Here is a 21,496-nt window from a genome sequence, read left to right as displayed (position 1 = left end):
GGTGTCCTGACCCACCGCTCACTCTCTTCCTCCTTCCCTCTGTCTCTCACTCACTCTCTCTCCCTCTTGTCTCCGGTGCCGACAGTGGTCCCTGTCCTGCTCCACACCACACGCTCTGGGGCCACATCTGGTCCACAGTCGCACAGGGTACACAGAGTCTTCACATGAATACCACAACCGTGGCGAGGACAAACAATACAGATCCCGAGGGCGGATCGCTCATCTACCCAACACTCAGTGTTTTTCTGTCTTCCTCTTTTGTGGTGCACATTATCTCAGGGGAACTGGACAGAAACCAGCATATTGTCAGCCCGCAGTAAAACACAGTCACTGCAGCTATCAGTCCCTTTGATATCTTAGTTGTGAACGTTCCAGTTCATCTTACACTTATCTCACTCAATCCATCTTCTCTTTGGGTTTGAGTTGTTTATTATTAGAAATTAATGCCGCACTGATAAACACTATTCTATATGAGCACTGGTTGCAGGATTTTTGTTTTTTTCCGTGAAAGGTACAATAACTGCATCCTAAAAATAATGATCAAAAAGCAGATACCACAGAACTTCACACGGGCCCAGATCATCTTGATTGTTGTCAATCTGTTTTGTTTTTCAATAGTTGAAACACCAATGTTCAGGCTTAGAAGACATTATATGCTCTCAGTCAATGTAAGTGACCTGTGGGAGAGATTCAAAGGCTCAGCCCCAATCCCTCAACCCTACCAGCCCCTCACAAAGCAGCCAAATCCCCCGGAGCCCCAGATCTCCAGTCTGGGAGCAATGGGAAAATCCTTGTCTAGTAGGGGTAAGGACGTGCAGTACTGTCAGTTCCGTCAACCCCACCCATCCTCCCCTCTTGCCCCCCTTCAATGCTTTAATTAAAGAAATAATCAGGATTTGCATCACAATGGCTACCAGGGCTCTTACCATTAGTCGCCCGTTTGCGATCAGAAGTCTAATGAAAATGTAACATCACCTAAGCCCTCCTTCACAGATTCTCAGATTAGCCATAGCGGACTAGAGGAGAAAGCTCGGACCTTGAGTTGGTTTAATTCTTTTGTATGATAAGCATAGGCACCCTAAATCCAGCCTGGCCAAATCCTCTTGAGAGGGGCTAAGTGGTCGGGCTGAGTGAGGAGAGGAGAGGAGAGCAGAGATGGGGAGAGGAACCCGGGAGCAGAGAGGAACGAGGACAGGAGAGAAGAGGAGGAGAGGAGAGCAAAGGCGGGGAGGTAGCCAAAGCAGCCATACGAAGCTCAGGCCGGGGCCAGACCCTTCCTCCCTCGCCTGCCTCCGCCCCATTGCCCTCCCCCCTCAGCTGTCCCGGGCCACAATAGGCTGAGCATCTTTTGTGGCATTAACGGTTTGTAGGAGCGGGAGAACAATGTATGAGAAGTGAGGAGCGCGGGGTTCCCACACACAGGGCCGACATGTCCTCACACCCCCACACAGCCACCCCTCAAAGACAGCAACCTGCACACAGCTGATCGGGGCCCCCCCTCTGTGCCCCCCTTTCACACAAAACACACTTTCCTCCACATGCGTGTACAAATACACACACTCGCAGAGCAAACACTCGCACGCACGTAAATATACATGGCTGGCTCGACACAGATATTCGCTCATGTTTAATGCATGAATACGAATTTATGAGACGGGATGCAGTTAATAATAAAGATGTATTAATGCTTGCGCTCATTCACATACACATGTAATTTAATTGCCTGGTGAGGCCAGGGCGGGCCGGGGGAAAATCCCTTTTGTTGCGTGAAGGTTGAGGGTTTGTCTGGGATCTTGATTAATTTGTACTGTCATATGTGGGAGGGGTCTTTCTCTAAGGGGTGCAGGATGGGAATGTCACTTACCCAACTCCCGGTTCATTCCTGTCAAATAGACTGACAGTGAACTGGGGTCTCCAAAAAAAGTTTGACTTTTGCCAGCGTTGATTCAAATTAACGAAAATGACTTAAACACATCCACAGTGTGCAATATGTAGATTGGTGTTAAATGTTGTATTTAGTCATGGTGAACTCATCCATTCATCAAAACATCCTGAGGCATTTCTTACCCATTGACGTTTAATGAACCTTCCTTGTGTCAGTTATCTTTTATTCTCTGTTGGAATTTTTGTTTTCATTCCATCAACTATAAAGTGTGCTGTCATTAATCTGAGAGGTTAATCTGAACTGATGACTGAAGGCCTGGAGGAAGGTAGAATTATAACACACACTCACGCACACACATCCACACACATGTTGCTGAGTAAGTAAACAATGGAAAATCCAGAGAATTTTTTGTTTTATTTCCTTGTATAAGCAGTGTGTTAATTTTAACAGCATGCTTTTTGGTGCTGAAACTATTTTGCCATTTGTTTGTATGTAATTGCCAGTGTATTTCTTCCAAGACATGACGGTGTTGACAACCTTGTAATAGCTTTAATAATCACATTTCAGAAAGCGCCTTCTTCTGGTTCTTGTTCTTGATATTTATTTATTCTTTTCTGTTCGCTGCTGCTCTTCCAGCCGTAGTTTAGGCCTCGAAACAGCAGAGTGGCCACATTGCAGCACTTTCTGCGTGCACTCAGCCTTGGCTGAAATTACAGTGACTGCAAGCTCAGCAAGTGTGTGTGTTTGTGCATGCACGAGTTGTCGTTATTTGCACTAAACCAGAGCATTTAGTCTCCTAATAGCCCAACATGCCACTGTCAGCAGCCATTGTTAACCCTGCACAGTGTAATCCCCTTGGGACGGTAGTGAGATTAAACATGCTAAGGAAACATGCAAAATATGAGGTGCGCACAAGTGTCCAGATGCCATCTGTTTAAGTGTCATTCTCATTTATCTTGAACTTTGTGTGCATGCGTTCGGAGCGTGTCCTTGTCACCCTGTCAAAATGTCATTCTGATAATGTGGACTAACGTGTCTTCCCCCCCTCCCTCTCCCTTCTGCTCCTCCGCTGCTCTCTAGCCCTCCATCATCCAATTTGGCGGTGTGTGGCACTCAGCGGATTCCCACACTCCACCGCTCTTGTGCTGTCAGGCCCAATCAGGGGCCGGATCTGTATTGATTTTCAGCCACCTGTGCCAGGCGCCACGCTGCTGCAGGGACTCCCCTGCTCCCTTCCTCCCCTGCTCCCTTCCTCCCCTGCTCCCTTCCTCCCCTGCTCCCTTCCTCCCATGCTCCCTTCCTCCTCTGCTCCCTTCCTCCTCTGCTCCACGTCCTGGCTCCGGGTCCGCCACCGTCTCCAGGGGCAACTGGCGCACAGTGTGCAGCGCAGTCCATTTGTCACCAATTGTCAGCGTTTAGCGGGGCAATGATGTGTGGCAAGATCCCGCAGGGTGGGAGGGATGTGGGGGCAGGTGGAGGGGGTGGAGGAGCTCCCTCCAATGGGATGAGAACCACGTCCCACTGCCAATCTCCTTGCAGTAAGGACACATCACTCTCGACTGAAAATGTGTGTGTGTGTGTGTGTTTGTGTGTTTTTCTCTCTTGCTCCTTCCAGTAGAGTAGTTAGGAAACTTTAAGTCAGGTAAGCACTTGCCTTCCTGCACGTCCTGTGTTGTTGTCAAATCTGAAGCTGTCTCTTTCATCCACCTCAGAGGAGCTATGGTCGCTGCATATCCCAAATCACCAGAACCTGATTTGGTTCTCAACAGGGGACTATAGAGTTGCCCCGGCTATCCACCGGATTGCCTAGGGATGGTATTTGTTAGCACAGCGAGTGAGTGAGTCTGATGTCCTTGTTTGTTTTCCTTAATAACCAGAGACTTTTTAAGAATGTCAAGGCTGGATGTCATTAGCGGGGTGCGGCTGGTCCCTAGTGAGAGTAGGCCTGAGTTCAGCTTACTCACTTCCAGCTCTGAGTCAACAGAGAAGGGGCAGTTTTCCGCCATCACAGCGCCCATCACTAAGCCCAGACCCTGAACTCAAGTCAGGGGAGACTGAGAGGTGCCCCTGGAGGAGAGGAGATACCAGTGTCCTATAATTGATCTGTTTTCATTCCAAGGGAAGTGGTTATTTAAGCAGACTATGGGGAGAGCCCCCCTTTCCAAACATCCATGGAGGGGTTTATACTCTCAGGGTGAATTGATGTTTTTGAATGGAGGAGAGGCTTTCAGGGAGACAGAGGAGAGGAGATGGGTGGCTTTGGTTCACTCGTGTTTTTTTGTGCGTCGGCTGATGGAGTCTGAAACCACAGGAGGAACACCAGGGAAATAATCACAGTTTCATATATATTCAGACTAATCTGTCACTGTGGGCTCTCTCTCACATCCCTATGACGAATCTGTTTAAACCACCTCTCTGCAAAGGACCAAGTAGTCCTAAATGTTCAACGGTTCTTTTTTTTTTCAGAGCAGAAAGTTGTTAATACCGTGGCACTGGCCTGCACCCATCTTAAGTCCGGGTGCCAGGGTTTGGTTTGGCAGTGAAAGATTGAAGACCTTAGACTTCCAACTCATTAAAACTACATGACACCCTCTTCAGTCCAAGGCTGACAGAGAAGCTCAGATTCTGAATGTGACACCCTGATATTTTCTTCAATTTGCTGAAGCAAACAGAGATGAAATGCTCTTGATATACATTCCACACAAACAGCCCTTTTCATAGACTGCCAGGCAAAATGTGTTGACTTGGCCTCGACTTCAGGTGCCTCCAACAATTATGAAAATATGACGGGTGTAATCTTTAGCAGGGCTTGGTGTGCATTTAAGTGCGTGTGTATAAGTGCATGTGGGTGTTTTTTGGCAGGTTGCTGCTCCGCCTGGTGCCACTGTGCAGTCGGCTCTAATGGATTTGCAGTAGGGGGTGTCCTGATTTCCCAAGCGCCTCGCGTCTGCTCTCCTCCCGGGCCGCGGTGCCAGAGAACGGGTCTTGGGACACGTTTTGAGGATCAGCTCGTGTAAACACAGACTGACCATTCCAGGGCCCATATGGAAGAGATCATCGCACAGAGAGCAGTGTGACGCCTGTCATGGTGGGGCCATGGGATCACGGATATCCCCACCCATTCCCCTAAATATCTCCCAGGTTCTCTTCCCCCTGAATACCCCACCATCCCCTCTCTAGAAAACACATTCAAATCTGTCAACAGGGCTTGCAACCTGGCAAGCGCTCTGGCACTCTGGAGCCACTGGCCTCCCTGGATTGGCGGAGTACGGTTGCTTGCTCGCCACTAACAAATAATCAACCTGTTCTCAACCGGTCAAGTTTGTTTGATACACAAAAACATGTAGACTATCATCACAATCTACGCACAACACTCTCCCGTGTCCTGAAGCCCAGAGGTTAATGAGCAGCAGTGTAATTACTGTGCTGCGGACTTGCTTATTCTCATCATGGATGACCGGCTTGGGATTAACTCATTACCCCCCTGTCCTGACCATGCAATTAGGCCTTGCACCACAATTAAGTCCCCATGTTCCGCCTCACTAGGCACTTGACACAGCGATCGCTGCCAGCGCACCATCGCTGCTACCGCTTATCTCCAATCTGCGGATGAACAGAGAGCCCAGGCCAGTGATCGTAATGAAAGCTATTGTTTCCTATCGGGTGTATGGTATTGATTAGGCTGGGTGTGTCCCTACGACTCCTGGGGCGCGTTGACAGTCAGGCACAGATGCAGAGTTCCGTGGGCTGTCCGTAACATTTTGGGTCTTGCAGGGCCCCGCTGACGTCTGCCAGGGTGGCCCAGGAACAATGCTTCCCATCTGGAAGCCGCTTCTCCTGCGTCTGAACTCCCTGATGGATGGGGAGATCCCTTCTAGGATGTCCAGCTGAGCCTGCCGACAGGGATACAATCAATCACCCCCCTCCTGTCCTCTCTGACGGGCACCCACCCCAAATGAGACCTTCAGGTCAAGGGTTCTGTCAAGGCATCTCCTCATCCTCACACTCGTCCCATGACCACAGGCAAACTTATTTGATCATCTTGAGTGTGGCTTTATTGTAGGTGTTAATTGTGTGTGTACTTGTAGATACGACATCCAGATATTTGCTTTATCTCAGCCATTCTGTTGGCCTGCTACTAGTTCCTACTGTTGTTCTTGTTGACTGCTGCCCTAGCCCTGAGTGTTTGTATTAGTTTGTAGTATTTTTTGTATCTTCTGTGAAAAGAAAAATAAATGTGTCAGCTGGGGATATTTTAAAAGACCAAGTTATCGGGTTGGATAAAATATCCCATGCGTCAGCCTGCATAATGATCAACCTCAACAGCCATAAAGGAACCCATAAAAAAAAGATTTCCCTCTAATAACAACAGGAGTGACACAAATACATCACTAACAGTAGCTGCACGTTCTGGAAAGTCTTTGATTTACGAACAATGCGTGTCCTCGATCAAGACATTTTGACAGCTTCACAATCTATTATCTTGTCAGGATCTCTGAGCAGACGGGAAGTGAAAAGCAGGTCTTTCAACCGATCTCCTGCGCCGTGATTGATGGCGTTTCAGGCCGATTTTTCCATTGCTCTGGAGACGCCACTTGTCAAGAGACGTCTCAGGTTTCTGGCAATGGTCTTCAGTCGCCGTTTTGGAGACACATATGCAGACCTACTTAGCATATGGAACTATAGAGACTGATTTATGATCGCAATATATTTTTTTATGAATTCATATTTGACAGAACAAAACAATAGTCATAAGTATTTCTTCATGCACTGCATCCAAAAGGGAGATGAGGGAAAGGTGCACAAATCGATGGAACTGGTTACAGGGCCAATGGGAGGCCTTTATTTCCTGTCGCTTAGTTGGCCCACCTCGGCACTTGTCAGTCATAATGACAAATGGCAGCTCTCGATGAAACAGAGGGGTTACATCATCACTTCTCTAATGAGGCAGCTCACAGCAGGAGGGGGAAAGAGGGAGCAGGACATGCAGTATGGAGGGACGGAGGGAAAGAGAGGAAAGAGAGGAAAGAGAGGGAAGACCACTTTTATGTTGCCAAATAACCAGTTGCCCAGATATTGTCTGTGTTTGTCCATGAACAGGGTTTAGGATTACTGCGGAGTACTAAAACTGTAATCAGTTGTATGACGGAAGAGTATCTTAAGTGATGACTTCTGTTCTTGAGTCCAACTCGCTGTCACGTTTAAGTGTCTTCCTGTACTGATCACACAAACCGACCTGGGGGAGATAGCTCAGCTAAGCCCTCTGTGATTTTGAAAGCCAGTGAGGCAGTGTATATTTAAACAGTAGCATTTCGCAACTTTTGTTCATGAGGCCACGAGGGACAGAGATAAAGATGTTTGATGAGATATTTCCGTTTCCCTGACAGCGTATATGACTTGTCGCAGTGCTCGTTGTGAATGTAGCGTGGCAGCAGCCCGGCGGAGGGGCCGTTCCCCCGTGGGCCTGTGTCTCTCTGCGTCTCTATGCCTGGCTCTGGACTTGGCGCTGGAGTCCGAGGGGGAGATTATCTGGCCCGTCTGCCTCCAGGAGCTCTCGGGGTTTGTGTCTTTGTGCAGCATTAGAGCTGGCTGGGAGTGCGCCCACCGAGGAAGGGGGAAATGTGTTTGACATACGCTCAGCGCACACGGTCGGGGAGGCTGGAACAGCAGGATACGATTAATGACCACAGAATAAGATTGTTACAATATGGCTTCCCTCACCCCCACCTTCTTCACCGTGGGGCTGTCATATTTCACAGACTTGCCTGCCTGTGTGTGTTTGCAATGTGTTTGTGTGTCTGTGTTGGGAAGGGGCCCTTTTATCCTCTCTTTTTTGTTTTCTCTCTCTCTCTCTGTGTCTCTTTCTCTCTCTCTCTCTGTCTTTCTCTGTTGATGTGGGTCATTGATATGCAACAGTGCATTCCTGGATCTTACAGGAGAGCCCGTTCTCATGGTTATTGTGGAGGACTTTGGCAGATTGGACACAGACACAGGTCCTTGGACTCTTGTTGTGGTCCGGCTTGGAACAGAAAAGCTGTGAATGTTGAGGTTAACAGACACGTGAATTATCACCCAAAAATGGAAAGTGAGGAACTAAAATAAAATGAGTTTAAAAGTGCCCAGTTTGAATCTTGAATATATTTTTCAATTAAATGTAATTTACAACTGTAGAAAAATGTGTTGTTTCCCAGTTTTGGAGAAATTCTACGAGTCTCTAAGTCTGTGGTAACGTTTGATATTCATCATTATAAGAGTCAAAGCGAGTGCAGCTGAAGCACTGGTTACATATAAATTTGCTTTAAAACAATAATAACAAGCTCAGAGATTCAGGGGGAAACCTCAGGGGAAAAAATAAATAAATCTGGAGGCCAAATGTTGCCAGATTGTTGTGGTGGTTCGGAGGCTCCTTCGAGTGATCCTCGGGGCTTTGGGGTCAGTGGCTAACGTCCAAAAGGCCACTGGGGCACTGGTGTGCAGGGATACAGAGGGCAGGAGACGGGAGAGGAAAACCTTAACAAGGTGTCAAACAGGATTGTTGGATCTTTGCACATGTGCACATGCATAGCTGAACCTGCACTGTGATGTTTGTTGACACGTCTGGGAGAGAATTCTGAAGTTTTCACAGAGGAGAGAGGACATTATATCCGGAGGGGGCATGATTTTTCCCAGGGTTAGGAACTGCGTCTCACTTCCTATTGGCCACTGCCAATAGGCCATCAAGGCCAATGAACGCCCAGCAGGCTGTGTTACCGTGGCAACCAGTGGTAATAGAGTTAGGGGGGGAATTGCTATTCTGCAGTTTTATTCCGAGGCCTTTGCCGGGAATCTGCTGGGGGTTAAACCGATCAAAGATTTCATTTACCAAGGAAACACAGAAATGTAGTGTTAAAAGACACAACTGAGCCAAAACTAGAAGAGGTAAAATTACTCTGGCAACGAAAAAAATAATCTTTAAAACACTATGTCTTGCATTTCTAAGAGTTGGCTTTGCCGCACATGAAAACCAAATGTCTGCCTCCTGATTCTTCTCTTCCTGACGTCTCCTTGGAATTTCACAGCAAGTTACAGAGAGGAACTGGTGAAAAAGGAGAGAGAGAGAGAGAGAGAGAGACAGAGAGAGAGAGAGAGAGGGAGGGGGGACTGGATGTACTGTCTGGCAGCTTTGGCTCTGTGCTTGGGCACAGCGCTCACTCATTTATTGAAATCCCACCATGTGATCCTGCGTTAAAGGGAGAGATTCAGATTTCTCCCTCAGCGTCTCTTTCTCCAGATGTTTTGGCGACCTCTCCTCCCTCTAATCTGAGGAGACACAAAAACATACATGTAGTTCTAATAGCAGCCATTGCATCTCAGTCTCTCCCTCTGCACTTAAGTTGAAATGTTGTGTTTCACGCATCGAACATGTGGCGGACCTCAGCGCCCTCACCATGTGCTCACCACACACACCTGCTCTCCCCAGTTGCTGCTCCATGCATGGCATTCTGGGAGGAATGGCTACTTAAGTGTTTTCTAAGCCCTCTTGGAAAAGGTTCTCCAGACGTTTGGTTTTCGTTTTTTATTATAGTTTAGTTAAGTTGAGTTTGTTGCACTCAAAAAAAATATAAATTGCATAAATGAAACGGCATGGTAGAAAAAAACTGAAATGGCTTTTATGCAAATCACTACCAAGATGTTCATAAAAGATAGAATAGGAATCATATAAAAATCATATACAATCATACGCATTTTGTCTATATACTGGTATTAAAGAGAAAATTTGACAAAAAATACAGAGAGCTCTTGTGAATACAGCTGCCAAATTCGTTTTAAATCTCTACATCTTGATGGCCTGCCTTAAAAGGGACATGTATGACCATCAAACAGATGCAACTGTCTGATAAGGAGCGGGCATCTGTAAAAGCAACTGCTCTCTAAAATTAGAGGCACATAAAAGCTTCCTGTAGAGAGTCCCCCTGCACCCAGTTTCAAAGTATTCCCTTCTGCTCACAATGAGGCCAAAACTGCTGATGCTTCAGAGGTAGTTGGAAAGCACTAAACTGCCTGTGGAGAAAATAATAGGGGCAGAGAGCAGAACACCCCAAGCTCTGCCCCACCCCCATCCCAGCACTGCTACCAATTAATGCACAAAAGAGACTCCACACGTAACTTTGTGAAAGTTGCGGGATGGGAGCACAAGTGATAATCATTTTTTGCAGAAATCCATTGCTTGCTGCAGAGAAGACTTTTGATTTTTTAGTTTTAAAGTGCATGCAGGTTTAACTTTTACCTTCCCATCACCTAGTTATGTGACCAGTCAGCTGTTGTGCTGCAGTGATCTGCCAGCAAAGCTTAAGCAGCACATCACAAGACCCTTGCGTCTTATTAGCCTCTTTCCTCAAATTGAGTTACTGCTTCTATTTATTACAGTGAAGTGATATTTGCCTTAATCTCTAACCGAACCTAATACTGTGCAGTTTCCTCCTGTGCTGTCAGCATCGGGCCTGGGGGCTCTGCTTAGCGCTCTGTGACAGCGCTCTGTGTCCAGGAAATGAGGCTGGTGAAGACCCCATTTACCGTAAGGCATTTTGCCCATATTTCACGATTCCCCTCTCCCGGAGGAGAAGGCCACTGAGATGAACCATATCAAAGCACATGCTGGGACTGGGGGGGTCAACAAAGGAACAAGATTGAGAAACATAAGGTAGAATAAACCTACAGGCGACTATACACACACACGACTATAAACACACACACACACATAAACTCAAAGGAGCATGCAAAGCAGAGGATTGGAAATCGTGGGATAGAATTTTTAGTTTGAAAGATAAACATACTGTGTGTGACTCTGTGTGATGGAGCCTGCAAGGTTGTGTGTGTGTGTGTGTGTGTGTGTGTCACTTTGTGTCTCCATGACAGACTGAGACGTTGTGTGTAATTAATTGGTTTACTGCCAGGTTAGGCACCGTCTGTCTCTCAGGAATCTGCATTTGGCCCTGAACTTTACTTTTAAATGTTAGTCGAGGTATTAATTTATTTGGACAAGGGATTAAGTCTTACTGGTTGTCCCGCAGATAGAATGGACAAACATGGGGGAGGCATGTTTGATATGCTGGGCCTGTAAGTAAAGAGATGGCTGTTAAGAAGACGTGCACATACATACACTCCACCCTGTGTGTGCAACTCCTCCCAAATCTTCTACGCACACAGTTGTCCACATTGTTATCTGGCAGTGGACGAAAGTGAAAGAGACTTATGACCGTTGCAAGAGAACAGAAACCTGCAATTCCTGGTATTTTATAAAAAGTTGTGGTCGCAATAGAACAACACAGAAGCGAGGCTGTACAGTGTATAATCTCTATGTACATTAAGGTACAGCAGCCACAGCTATACCTCAAGGATCAACTGCCAGAGCAAACAACCTGTCATCACATCCTCTGTGAAAAGAAATGTTCTGAGGAGATTTACCAGGTACACATGAAGCAGCAAAGACAAACTCCTCTGATCCTCTGGCTGGTTGGAACCGGAGTCTTAATCGGAGACAAGTGTAGGTGGTTGGGAAATCGCTACTTTTCTGAAGGAGAAGGGATGATGGAGATAAAGAAAAGAATCCTTTGTTATTATTAGAAGTTCACAGACAAATCCATCATCTTATTCAGGCTCATCATTTAATATGGACCTGGTCTTACTCGTATAGGAACATTTCCTGTAACTATTTGCTGTGACAGATTGGTGTCAGCGATGGCAGATTCTCACTGCGTGTGATTGGATGCATACTTTGGGAATGTTCCACTTGAGAACTAGAGTAGTACGGTGGGTGTTTTAAACCTGACTGTTGATTGTGTTGTTTGCTTGGCCTGTTATAATGCAGTGTTCTCTTTAAAACCATAAAAGCAAAGCTATCGCGTAACCAAATCTGACACTGCACTACCTAGACCCTTAACAAGAGGGAAGTCGATTAGATGAGAAAGACAGAGAGAGTTTTTTTAATTATTAGTGTGATATATAAGTCAAGGAAACATCTTTGCATTTGGCATTGAGGCTAAAAACATCCCACAGCCTATGGGGTAAATCTGACCTGGATATCATCCACTGACTTCTTGTCTTCAGCACAAACCCACCCACTGCCAGCCCTTCGCCTACCTTCCTCCCAGACTGAGCTGGAGCTCACGAGGCCTCAGACACACTTAATGGGATTATGGTAATATAATTTTGTGACGCTGACCTCGGGCCGGTGCCAGGTTTCTTCCACATCCTCAGACAAAGGCAGGGAGCTCACCAAGGGTTCCAGCAGGCCGGCCCAGCTCGGCCTCTTGGCACAGGCCGACATCCTCATGGGGCCAGAGCAAGATAGATGGCTACGGGGCAAAGTCTCACTTCCTAAATCTACTGCAGCAGTGAGCAGAATCAAACGGTGGCAGGAGGGGAGTGTAAACTTTAAATGCATATAATTTCCCAAGAGTCAGTAGCTGTACGTTCGTGTAATTCCTCTGATTGAATCACAACAATGATCAATATGGTTCAGGATGTAGGAAATGTGTCCGCCCTGTGCTCCCGACTTTAATCAGAACATGGTAGTTCTTACGCCGAGGGTGCTGCCTCCATGGAAACGGCCTTGTGGTCAACTTGTCTTCTCTGTGTGATTTAGCAGCGGTTTCCACTGGATGTGTCTTATTGGTTTAAGAAAGAATTTTATGGACTGGACAATTTAAAACTCAGCGTGGGGGTCAATTCAAACTGTCCGTGTAGGTTATTTAAATGGAGGAATGATAACATGTTTACCACAAGCCATAATAAACTCCTAAGTTAGGCAATATTTTTACCTAATTTGCAATATCAAACTGTCCTGAAATACAGAAACACAGAAAAGACACACACACACCCAGACACACAGTCCAGTAATTAAAATAAGTGGCTGTATGCTTGCAATATGCTGGAAGTGCTGTTTGACTCGTCCTCTCCTTCTGCCTTATTCTACTTTATTGTGTATTTTAATGTTGTCCAGTCTCCGCGGGTGTATCACCAGATTTTTTTTCTTCCCCTTTTCCTTTTCTCTTCCTCTTCCTTTTGCCTTCAGAAAGACCACCCATAGGGTTCGGAGGGGGCAGACGTCTCTGTGGAATAATAATGGGGTCGTCCTGGGAAAATTGCCCATGCAAAGGCCTGTCTGAAAAAAAAGAAAAAAAAGAAGAAGAGAGAGAAATTTGGTCTTGTTTCCGATCCTTCTCGGAAACATTCATCAGGGCGCTCCTGCTGTTTTTGAGGGGAGCAGTCCCAACGCAGCCCATCCACTCACTGGCTGGGATACTCCGCCACTGCCAAGAGCCTCTGAGGCGAGGTCAGCAGGCTGGGGCGCACGCTTTAGAAAGACATTTTTTTTAATTTGGCTTTCCCTTTAATTTATATTGCGGTGATCATAGAAATGTATTTTGAACAGCCTGTGTATTGGATGTTGACGGTTGTTTTGATATTTCTTATTGTCAGAAGTCATCTGCTTTGGGACATGGCTGTAACTGTTATTATGTGTTAAATGTATCATCGTGTTCGGGTTGCTACTGGGCAAGGCGGTCTGTGTCCACAGGGAATCCCAACGAATGAGTCACCGTGGTCTCAAACAGTGAACGTCTCAATAGTGAAGTCATTTCCTGATATGATGCTGAATCACGTGACGTATAATTCTGATGAAACTCGCTGAAAGTGGCTATCATTGTTTTTTGTTTTCTTTTAGCACATAGCAGCAAAATTATACAACATATCAGTATTTACTTAATTAAATTTTAATTCACCCCTCCCACAATGCTTGTTATTCATCTTGTTAGAAGTGAATGGGCAAATACACTGGGTTCTTCACGAAACCTTGATGGGATCATATAGAAATATCAAAAGTTATGCCTATTTTTATATTCTTATTATAAGAATTTTATTCTTAATATTTTAATTTAGAAAAAAAAAGAAGTGATCTCAAGCACTTGTGGTTAGTTTTTTAACAGCTGGACATTTCACATTCCCCATGCAATAAACGCAGATAGAGCAATCCAGCTAAAATCTTCTGGTCATTCTCTGAAGCTGGAGGATGATGGACCTGTGTTTACAAAAAGTTTTTTTTCCCCCTTTTTGCCAAACAGAAATTGTTAGTTACAGCTAAACTTTCAGGCCAAATCATGTTCTGTATCACTTTATTTTACTTTATCTATCCGCACCTTTTTTTATTGCCAAAAGTTTGAGTGGCATCAGAGATTGAATTAAGTGTTTTCCCCGATTCCCCTCACGTTGTTTCCCCTGATAATCTGACGTTTCAATCAGTTGAGTAATTCCTATTCAGAATTCTCCTGAAAATGACGCAGCGTGTTAATATTTCAGTCGTGTCAGTCAGGAACACGAGGCCTCGCTTTGAGAGACAAAAACAGTGAATTAATACGATTCTTCTCTCCTTCCCTTGTGACCCCTCCCGCTGCCCCTCCTTCCTGTTCCCCCCCCCCCCCTCCCCAGGCTGTCACTAACCGGCCTCCCTTTGCCCTCTCTGGCCCTGAGGCTCTGCCTGCTACCTCGCTGCCTTGCTCCGGGTCTGAACCACTGGAGATCCGGTGATGGATGTGCCTCGGGGGGGCTCTCTGTGGGAGGTGGGCTCAGAGCCTCACACACTCACTGTCACAGGGAGAAATTTCAAGCTTCACATTTAACCAGAGACGATGGAGGAAAGTCTGCCGGAGTATCGATGTCTCGTCAACAGCACAACAAGCCTAAATATAACTTTGTATTGACAAAGGTTATTTAATTGTTTTTACCTATTTCTGCAGTTTTGATCAGATGATATTTCCTGAAAGCAACAGTGGCAGCAGTTTTTAAGCAAAGTACAGAAAGGAAGCAGAGATAAAGACAGGAGATTATAAACTACCTCAGATTTTACATGCCATTAAAACAAATACAGTGATGAGACGTTTTATTGTTTTAACTCATAATTTTCATAATTTAAATCAATAAAGTTCAATTGTGGATGCCAACTTCAAACCACAATTCTAACTGTCGATATCCTGCTGATACATGTCCTCAGTGTGTGACTGTCGGTGAATTGCATGTAGTAGCGTGTGCTGCAATTGTGTAATTTCCCCTTTTATATGTACCCACATTCCCACAGCTTATACTTCTCATAGTTACTGTTTTCCACATTCAACAAATACCAGAGCGTGTGAGAGAATTGCAAATTCACATTTTTTAAGTATTGATAAAATAGCATACAAAAACAAAACAGCACAACTTCCCTTCTCAATATAAATTAATTCAAAACTTAAACCTACAAATTCACTGATGAAATTATATTTATATCTAAATTTGTACTCGGGTTTATTAAATCAAACCGTGTGAGAATTGATTTTTCTAGGAATTAATCTTTTCTGTTCTATTTATGCAGTAAGAAAACAACTTTTTGGATGGAGTCACACAGACTGGCCATATAATGTGAATGGTCAACGATTCTATTTATGTCATCAAAACGGTGGTTATTGATTTTTAATCTTTGTCACATTTTAAAATTTGCTTCGAAGGAAAACAACGATGACTCTGGTCATAGTATGAAAATCATGTTTCCATATTTGTAAGCAGTGTCGACGTGTTGAGCCACATGTTTAGTGAAGCCGTGTATGATGTGTAGTGGGTAGTTAAGGAGTCAAGATAAAGAAAAACTAAACAACTATCCAGTCATCACAGGGAGGCGAGGTGCAGCGGTGGGTGGCAGAGAAAGGTTCAGTCCGGTTGACGTGAGGAAAGAGACGTCATCTCTGAATGGGCCTCGAGTTTCAACACAAAGCTATAGTACCTGATTGTGTTTACACTGTCACTGATTTATTAAGGGCCGCTCGATTCCTATATTACTTGGCCAGTAATGACTAAACAATATGCAACGTCGGGTTTGTTTCTTTAAGCCGTGGTGTATACAGGGCAGGGGGGGAGGGGTGTGGACATACGTCTTCTCAACAGGCCGTGGCAATAATGGACCTGTGACCTCATGGTCTGAGAAGCCAGGGGCAACAACCTCACTTCATCAAACCGCTGCGACAGATTGACTCTGTCACATTAAAACAAGCGTGTTTATTTCTGTTGTTTCTCTGAGCGTATACGAGCTGGATAACGACTACTCCGAAGTCATTCCACCTCAATAAATAACATCTTGAAGTCGCTGGTGTGCTGTGCCGTCAGTGGAGGGTCACGTGTGTGAATAAACCTCACGGATCTTATTGCTGTATGTGCATTGCACCACACGGCCGTGAACAACACATGATACTGACTGAATAATAATTATAATGAATCGCACAAGAAGATCACATATTTCTCAGTGTTTTGTTTTTATTGCAAACAATAGAATACAAAAGATAAGCTTTTAAGACAATGGCAGGTTTACCTATAGGGAAACTGCATTAAGAAAGATGACAAAAGAAGAACTAATGATACAGAATATAAAATGAGGAACACAACTTTTTTTTTTTTTTCAAAAACAAAAAGTATCCTGTGGATTCCAGCAAATTCTTTACAAAACGGCCACGGCTTCCATATACATTAATTCATTTGTTAGAAGGAAAAGACAGAAGACTTCCAGTTTTTCTTTTTTTAAGAGAAAGACTTATCGTGTAATTATAAGTAATCTGTACATAACTAGATCATGAATAAAGGAAACTTTAATACGGAAACATTTACAAATGATAAATAAACAAATTTGTACCACATATGCCAGCGGCTGTAAGCTGCTGCTGAATTAAAAAGATAATTGCAAATAGTTATTTTCAAATAAAATTTATGCTAAAGAATAAATTAAGAAAAGAAAAAAGGTTAGGAAAAAGGCTGTGGGAATGACAGAAGTACGCCAGACTCAGACCCGCTGGCTGCTGGGGAGAGTCAGGTAAACGGTCACTTCCTGTATTTCCCCCTCAAACAGGAAGTCAGAACTATGCTGTGGTTTTGACACTGCAATGCCAGTGGACTGAGCCGCTCTAATGTGGCTCCAGAGGCACCAATGGTATCAAGGCAGTACCCAGATAAAAGCGAGCATTGCTCAGTTACGTCTAGCAACACGGTAAGGCCCCTAGTAGAGTTACATGGCACCTGCTATAGTGTTTCCAACACAATCGTTTGAGCTAAAGCAAAGAAGGAGAAGTCGAATATTTGACTAATTCACTGATGACACAGTCATATCATGGCCAAACAATTCAAACCTATTTCTAACGTGCACTGCTCAAACCTTGCATCTCACGGGAATTACAATAACGTATGTACAGTACAAAAGTTCAAAGCAGAATGAAGGCTATTATAAGACGGCAGTGTCAGTAAACAGACGTTTCTTACTTCCTGTACGAAAAGTACATCAGTGAGAAGTAAGGCCACTGAGGGTGTTTTGACTCGGCACTCACGCTCCCTTAAAACGTGTGCGACCTTCGAATCCTGACGATGAGGATGCTAATGACACTGATTACCAAGATGAGGATGACAAGAGCAGAACACATACACAGTACATACTAAAATATTTATAACCAGTATGTCCTCACAGAGGATTTAACGTTTTTAAACATTATATCTAGAAAAATATAATCACAATTCCAACCAATACAAAAAGGCACTGTTGTGAGCCAATCCAAAGATATATTTCAGTACTATAAAAAAGTCCTTGTCATGTTTTTCTGTTGGCAATGCAGGGGGTTGGAGTGGCGGCGCGAAGGCCACCGGGCAGAGAGAAGTCTATGCGTGGGGGGGGGGCGAGGGTTGTACAGTCAGTGCTGAGGCTGCCTCTTCACGGCCTGGACAGCTGTGTGTAAATGGGCTGCTGCTCCCAGTGCTGCGGACTCTGGGTCTGGGGTACAGAGGGCACTCCGGTGGTGTCGGCGATCGGGGTGTACATCGGCCTCTGGCTGGGGCTCATGTAGCTGAAGGTGGAGTACAGGCCGGAGCCCTGGCCGCCTGCATGGCTGTAGTAGGAGTTGGCCCCACCTTGGTGTTCAGAATAGTCATACTGTGCTCTCGTGATAGAGGGGTAGGAGGAGGCGCTGTAGTGCTGCAGGTTGAAGGACCCGTAGGTGACGTGCTGTGGGGAGCCCTGCTGCTCGCTGTAGTGACTGGGGCTCAGCTGCTCCGTCTTGATCTGGGTGGTTCTTTGTTGACCCTGCTGGCCCTGCTCGCCTCCTCCACCCAAGGTGGTGAGAGAGTGCTGCTGCTGCTGCTGCTGCTGCTGCTGCTGCTTGGCCATCCAAGCGTGGGCCCCGACATTGGCTGCCTGGCCGACTGAGGAGCTGCTGATGCCATAGCTGCCAGTGTAGCCGGCCTGGGCTGCGCCGGCCAGCCCAGCGTGGCTGTGAGGCGGCAGGTACTGGTCAAACTCATCCACGTCGAAGCTCCCCATGTTGGAGATGACTTCGCTGCTCAGCTCGCCAATGTCCACGGCTCCAAAGTCGATGTTGAGCTGGCGACTGGTGCCCTCCTGAATGGGGCGCCCCTCACGCTTCAGGTCAACCTTGCTGGTGGGCAGGTCTGTCTTGGGGGTGGTTGGGGGTGTTGGTGGGCCCTGGGATTGACCTGGTTATAAATAAAAACAACGATATAATGAGTTCACTGTTTAAAATGCATTTAAAAAAAGACCTGAAACAATTTTTTAAGTATTTCCAGCGTGAAGCACTGAGCTCAATAGTGCAATGAAATGTAAATGCTTGTAGGAGGAGGAGTTTGTGGGCACTATTCTGACAGGTGTATTTACATGATGCTTGTAAATCCCATTAATCATTAATCATAGACATTGACGGATATAGATCAAGGCTCTAAAGTAAAAACGAACAAATTGTAGAATAAAGGCAAACAATAATAATAAAATAATAATAAAATAATAATAAAATAATTTGTTTTCTTTAATTATATCTTCTCTTACCTGAATGTTCTCCTGGAGAGTGCGCCTCGCCCATGCTCGACGCCGGGGAATCGGCCTGCTGCAGCGCCTTGAAGATCGCGTTGGGAGAAATGTGCGTTTGCTCGCCGTCCTCGGGGTCGTTCTGTCCGTTCTTCACAGACTTTCTCCGCCTCGGCTGATATTTGTAGTCGGGATGGTCCTTCTTGTGCTGCACTCTCAGGCGCTCCGCTTCCTCCACAAACGGGCGCTTCTCGACCTCGTTGAGCAATCTGAAGTGGGGGAAAAATCAAAGAGAATTGTTTTTATTAGAATAAATCGTAAACCTACAGGAGAAACGACTGATTCATTGCTTGAAGAGATGTTACATTTGAGCGTTCATTGTTTCATTATCAATCGTCAGCAGGAGGCAGCTACAAAGTTCGCGTGTCAGTCAATGCAACTTCTTGGAATTGAAAAGCCAAAGTTCTGACCACAATCCCAACAATAACAAATCAAATCTATCTTTCACAGATGAAAATACGTTTCGAAAATCCTTATTACAAATCTGCACAAACTTGAAACAGCAGGCAGGTGGTGCGTTGCGTCCGAAAACGCTGCGCACAGTGACGCGTAAAAGCGCACGGCAAACTTGACTATGAGTGCAAAGCGAACCTTACCTCCACAGTTTGCCCAGGGTTTTGCTGAGTTCCGCGTTGTGCAGATGCGGGTACTGGTCGGCCAGCTTCCTCCGCGCGGCTTGTGCCCACACCATGAATGCGTTCATGGGTCTCTTGACGTGAGGTTTGTTTTTGCTCGAGCCGTTGACGCGCACTGGCATCGGCACCAGCGTCCAGTCGTAGCCCTTCAGCACCTGGGACACCGCATCCCTGATGCACACGGGGAACTTCTCCTCCTCGCCCTCCTTCTTGTACTCTGGGCCCAGGAGGAGGTGGTTGTCGATCGGACGGGTGTTCTCGGTGTCCGAGCCGGAGCCGGACGGGCACGGGGAGCCCGCGGAGTCCTCAGACATGCTGGGGCTGGGAGCGTCGGAGTGACACTTCTCCTGTTCTTCTGTCATCTTCAGGTAAGGGTCGAGGAGATTCATGCGAAACAAATGAAAGAACCGCGTATCACAGATAAACAAAAAGGAGAAAAATCCTTCTTTCTAAATCCAAGCGCGGTGCCCAGAGACTGCGGTGACAGTCTGTGAGGGCGCGCAGCTCGACTGGCGAACCTGAATCCTGGAGTGCAAAACGGAACAAAAAGCCAAACAGAAAAAAAAGGTCTGGACGCTCCTTTGACTTTTACGCAGACGAGAAGGCGAGTTGCGAGAGATGCCGCTCTGATGCTTGACTCTGAAAGTATGACTGTGAGGAGAACTGCGAGGAGAGACGCACTCTTGGAGGATGGCTGAGGAGTCTAGGGACACAGGAGGCGCTCCCTGGATTTATGCTGGGCGAAACTTTTTGGAGGCGGGGCCGTAATCTGACTCTGTTCCGTGAGCGCTCCTGCAGTCAACAACACTGGAAAGCTCGTCCAGCAAGAACAAGTGTGTGTGTCTGCCTCCAGAAACTCTGCTTTGACTGAACATTCACATTTAAAACTTGAGGATTCAGAGTTAAAAACCAAAGTAAAAAAAAATACATGATTAAAAAATTGAACAATGTTATAATTATCTAATTTCTAACAAAAAAAAGAAGAAGATATATTATAGCTACTGGTGTCGAGGGAAGTTAAATGTATGATTTGTCTATGATCACAAAATCAAATCCTTGTTATTGACATTACAGTATTCATTAAATTATATTTCCCTCCGTGATTTTCTAAAATCACACATTTCTATTGCAGACTGTATTATTGTCTTCTCTTTTCTTTTATAGAATTTATATCGTTTATTTAAACCGTATTGAAATGAGAGGCAATTCAAGTCATGTAAAACTTGAGCCCAAGTTGGCAAATAAAAAATAAAAGCATGTTGAAATGCCTCCATCTTATTTCCCTCGTTCACAGATGAACTCATCTTCGTGCTGAGTTTACTTCTCTCTGAGCAACAGTCAACAGCAACTGATAGCTGGATACAACTGCTTCAATTAGAAATAAGAGCAGTAAATACTTTATAAAAGTACAAAACCTGAAATTAAACTCGTCTTTAACAAGTGTTATTTGTGTTAGAATGGACGGTGATGCTTATTAGTGTCTGTTTAAACGCGGACACTTCTGAAATGTTTGTTGGATGAAGTCGTTACGGAGCAGCAGCCTGCTCTCGGCGCTGCAGTGACCACATGGACCAATAGGGGGAGACAGCGGTCCAGAAACTTTAGAGCAACATGTGTGCGGGGGCCGCGGGGACCGAGACAAAGTCCGAGGGGATTTCAAAACATATTTCCCACATTTAAATCCCCGATTCACATTTATACTTTAGTTCTTCCTCTTTCCGGCTTAAAATGTCATGTTCCAAAAAAGAACAAGGATATTACAAAACAAAAAAATATAAATAAAATGGTTCTTTGGGAATATTATCAAGAGATATGACTTTATCCTAATCAAGAATGTCTTTGAGCTCAAAGGTCATTCTGTTAACTCAAGATTTAGGTAATAGAAGTTGTTTTTATTGAATTTTATTTATTTTATTTACAAACAGCCCAAATGATCCAAATAATAACAACAGTGCCAGTAACAATAATATGTGTAACTCTATGTGAATGCATGATCTTATTAAATATTATACAACATATGATTCAAACACATTTTCCTCAATGAAGCCGTCAAACCAGTGT

The 21,496-nt window shown here is 45.2% G+C and overlaps 1 protein-coding gene across 1 annotated transcript; it reads right to left on the bottom strand.

Annotated features, from left to right (window-relative positions):
• Positions 1 to 16,181: 16,181 nt before the first annotated feature.
• LOC128458950 (transcription factor Sox-9-A) lies at positions 16,182 to 20,171 on the bottom strand. Its single transcript, XM_053444018.1, has 3 exons — positions 19,397 to 20,171; positions 18,762 to 19,009; positions 16,182 to 18,415 (listed from the first exon to the last, which is right to left on the bottom strand). Exons 1-3 carry the CDS (start codon positions 19,822 to 19,824, stop codon positions 17,637 to 17,639), a joined length of 1,455 nt encoding a protein of 484 aa, XP_053299993.1. The 5' UTR covers positions 19,825 to 20,171; the 3' UTR covers positions 16,182 to 17,636.
• Between the last annotated feature and the right edge of the window lie 1,325 nt (positions 20,172 to 21,496).

The sequence above is a fragment of the Pleuronectes platessa genome, chromosome 16 (assembly GCF_947347685.1).
Source record: "Pleuronectes platessa chromosome 16, fPlePla1.1, whole genome shotgun sequence".
Taxonomy (NCBI): domain Eukaryota; kingdom Metazoa; phylum Chordata; class Actinopteri; order Pleuronectiformes; family Pleuronectidae; genus Pleuronectes; species Pleuronectes platessa.
The sequence above is the reverse complement of the archived record's forward strand: the minus strand, read 5'-3'. Positions and strand labels throughout refer to the sequence as shown.

Coding starts and splice junctions, on each gene's coding strand:
- LOC128458950 (XM_053444018.1), bottom strand. CDS start 19,824: ATGAATCTCCTCGACCCTTACCTGAAGATGACAGAAGAACAGGAGAAG. Junction 19,010..19,396: donor ACCCTGGGCAAACTGTGGAG/GTAAGGTTCGCT, acceptor CCCCCACTTCAG/ATTGCTCAACGAGGTCGAGA. Junction 18,416..18,761: donor CTCTCCAGGAGAACATTCAG/GTAAGAGAAGAT, acceptor ATTTATAACCAG/GTCAATCCCAGGGCCCACCA.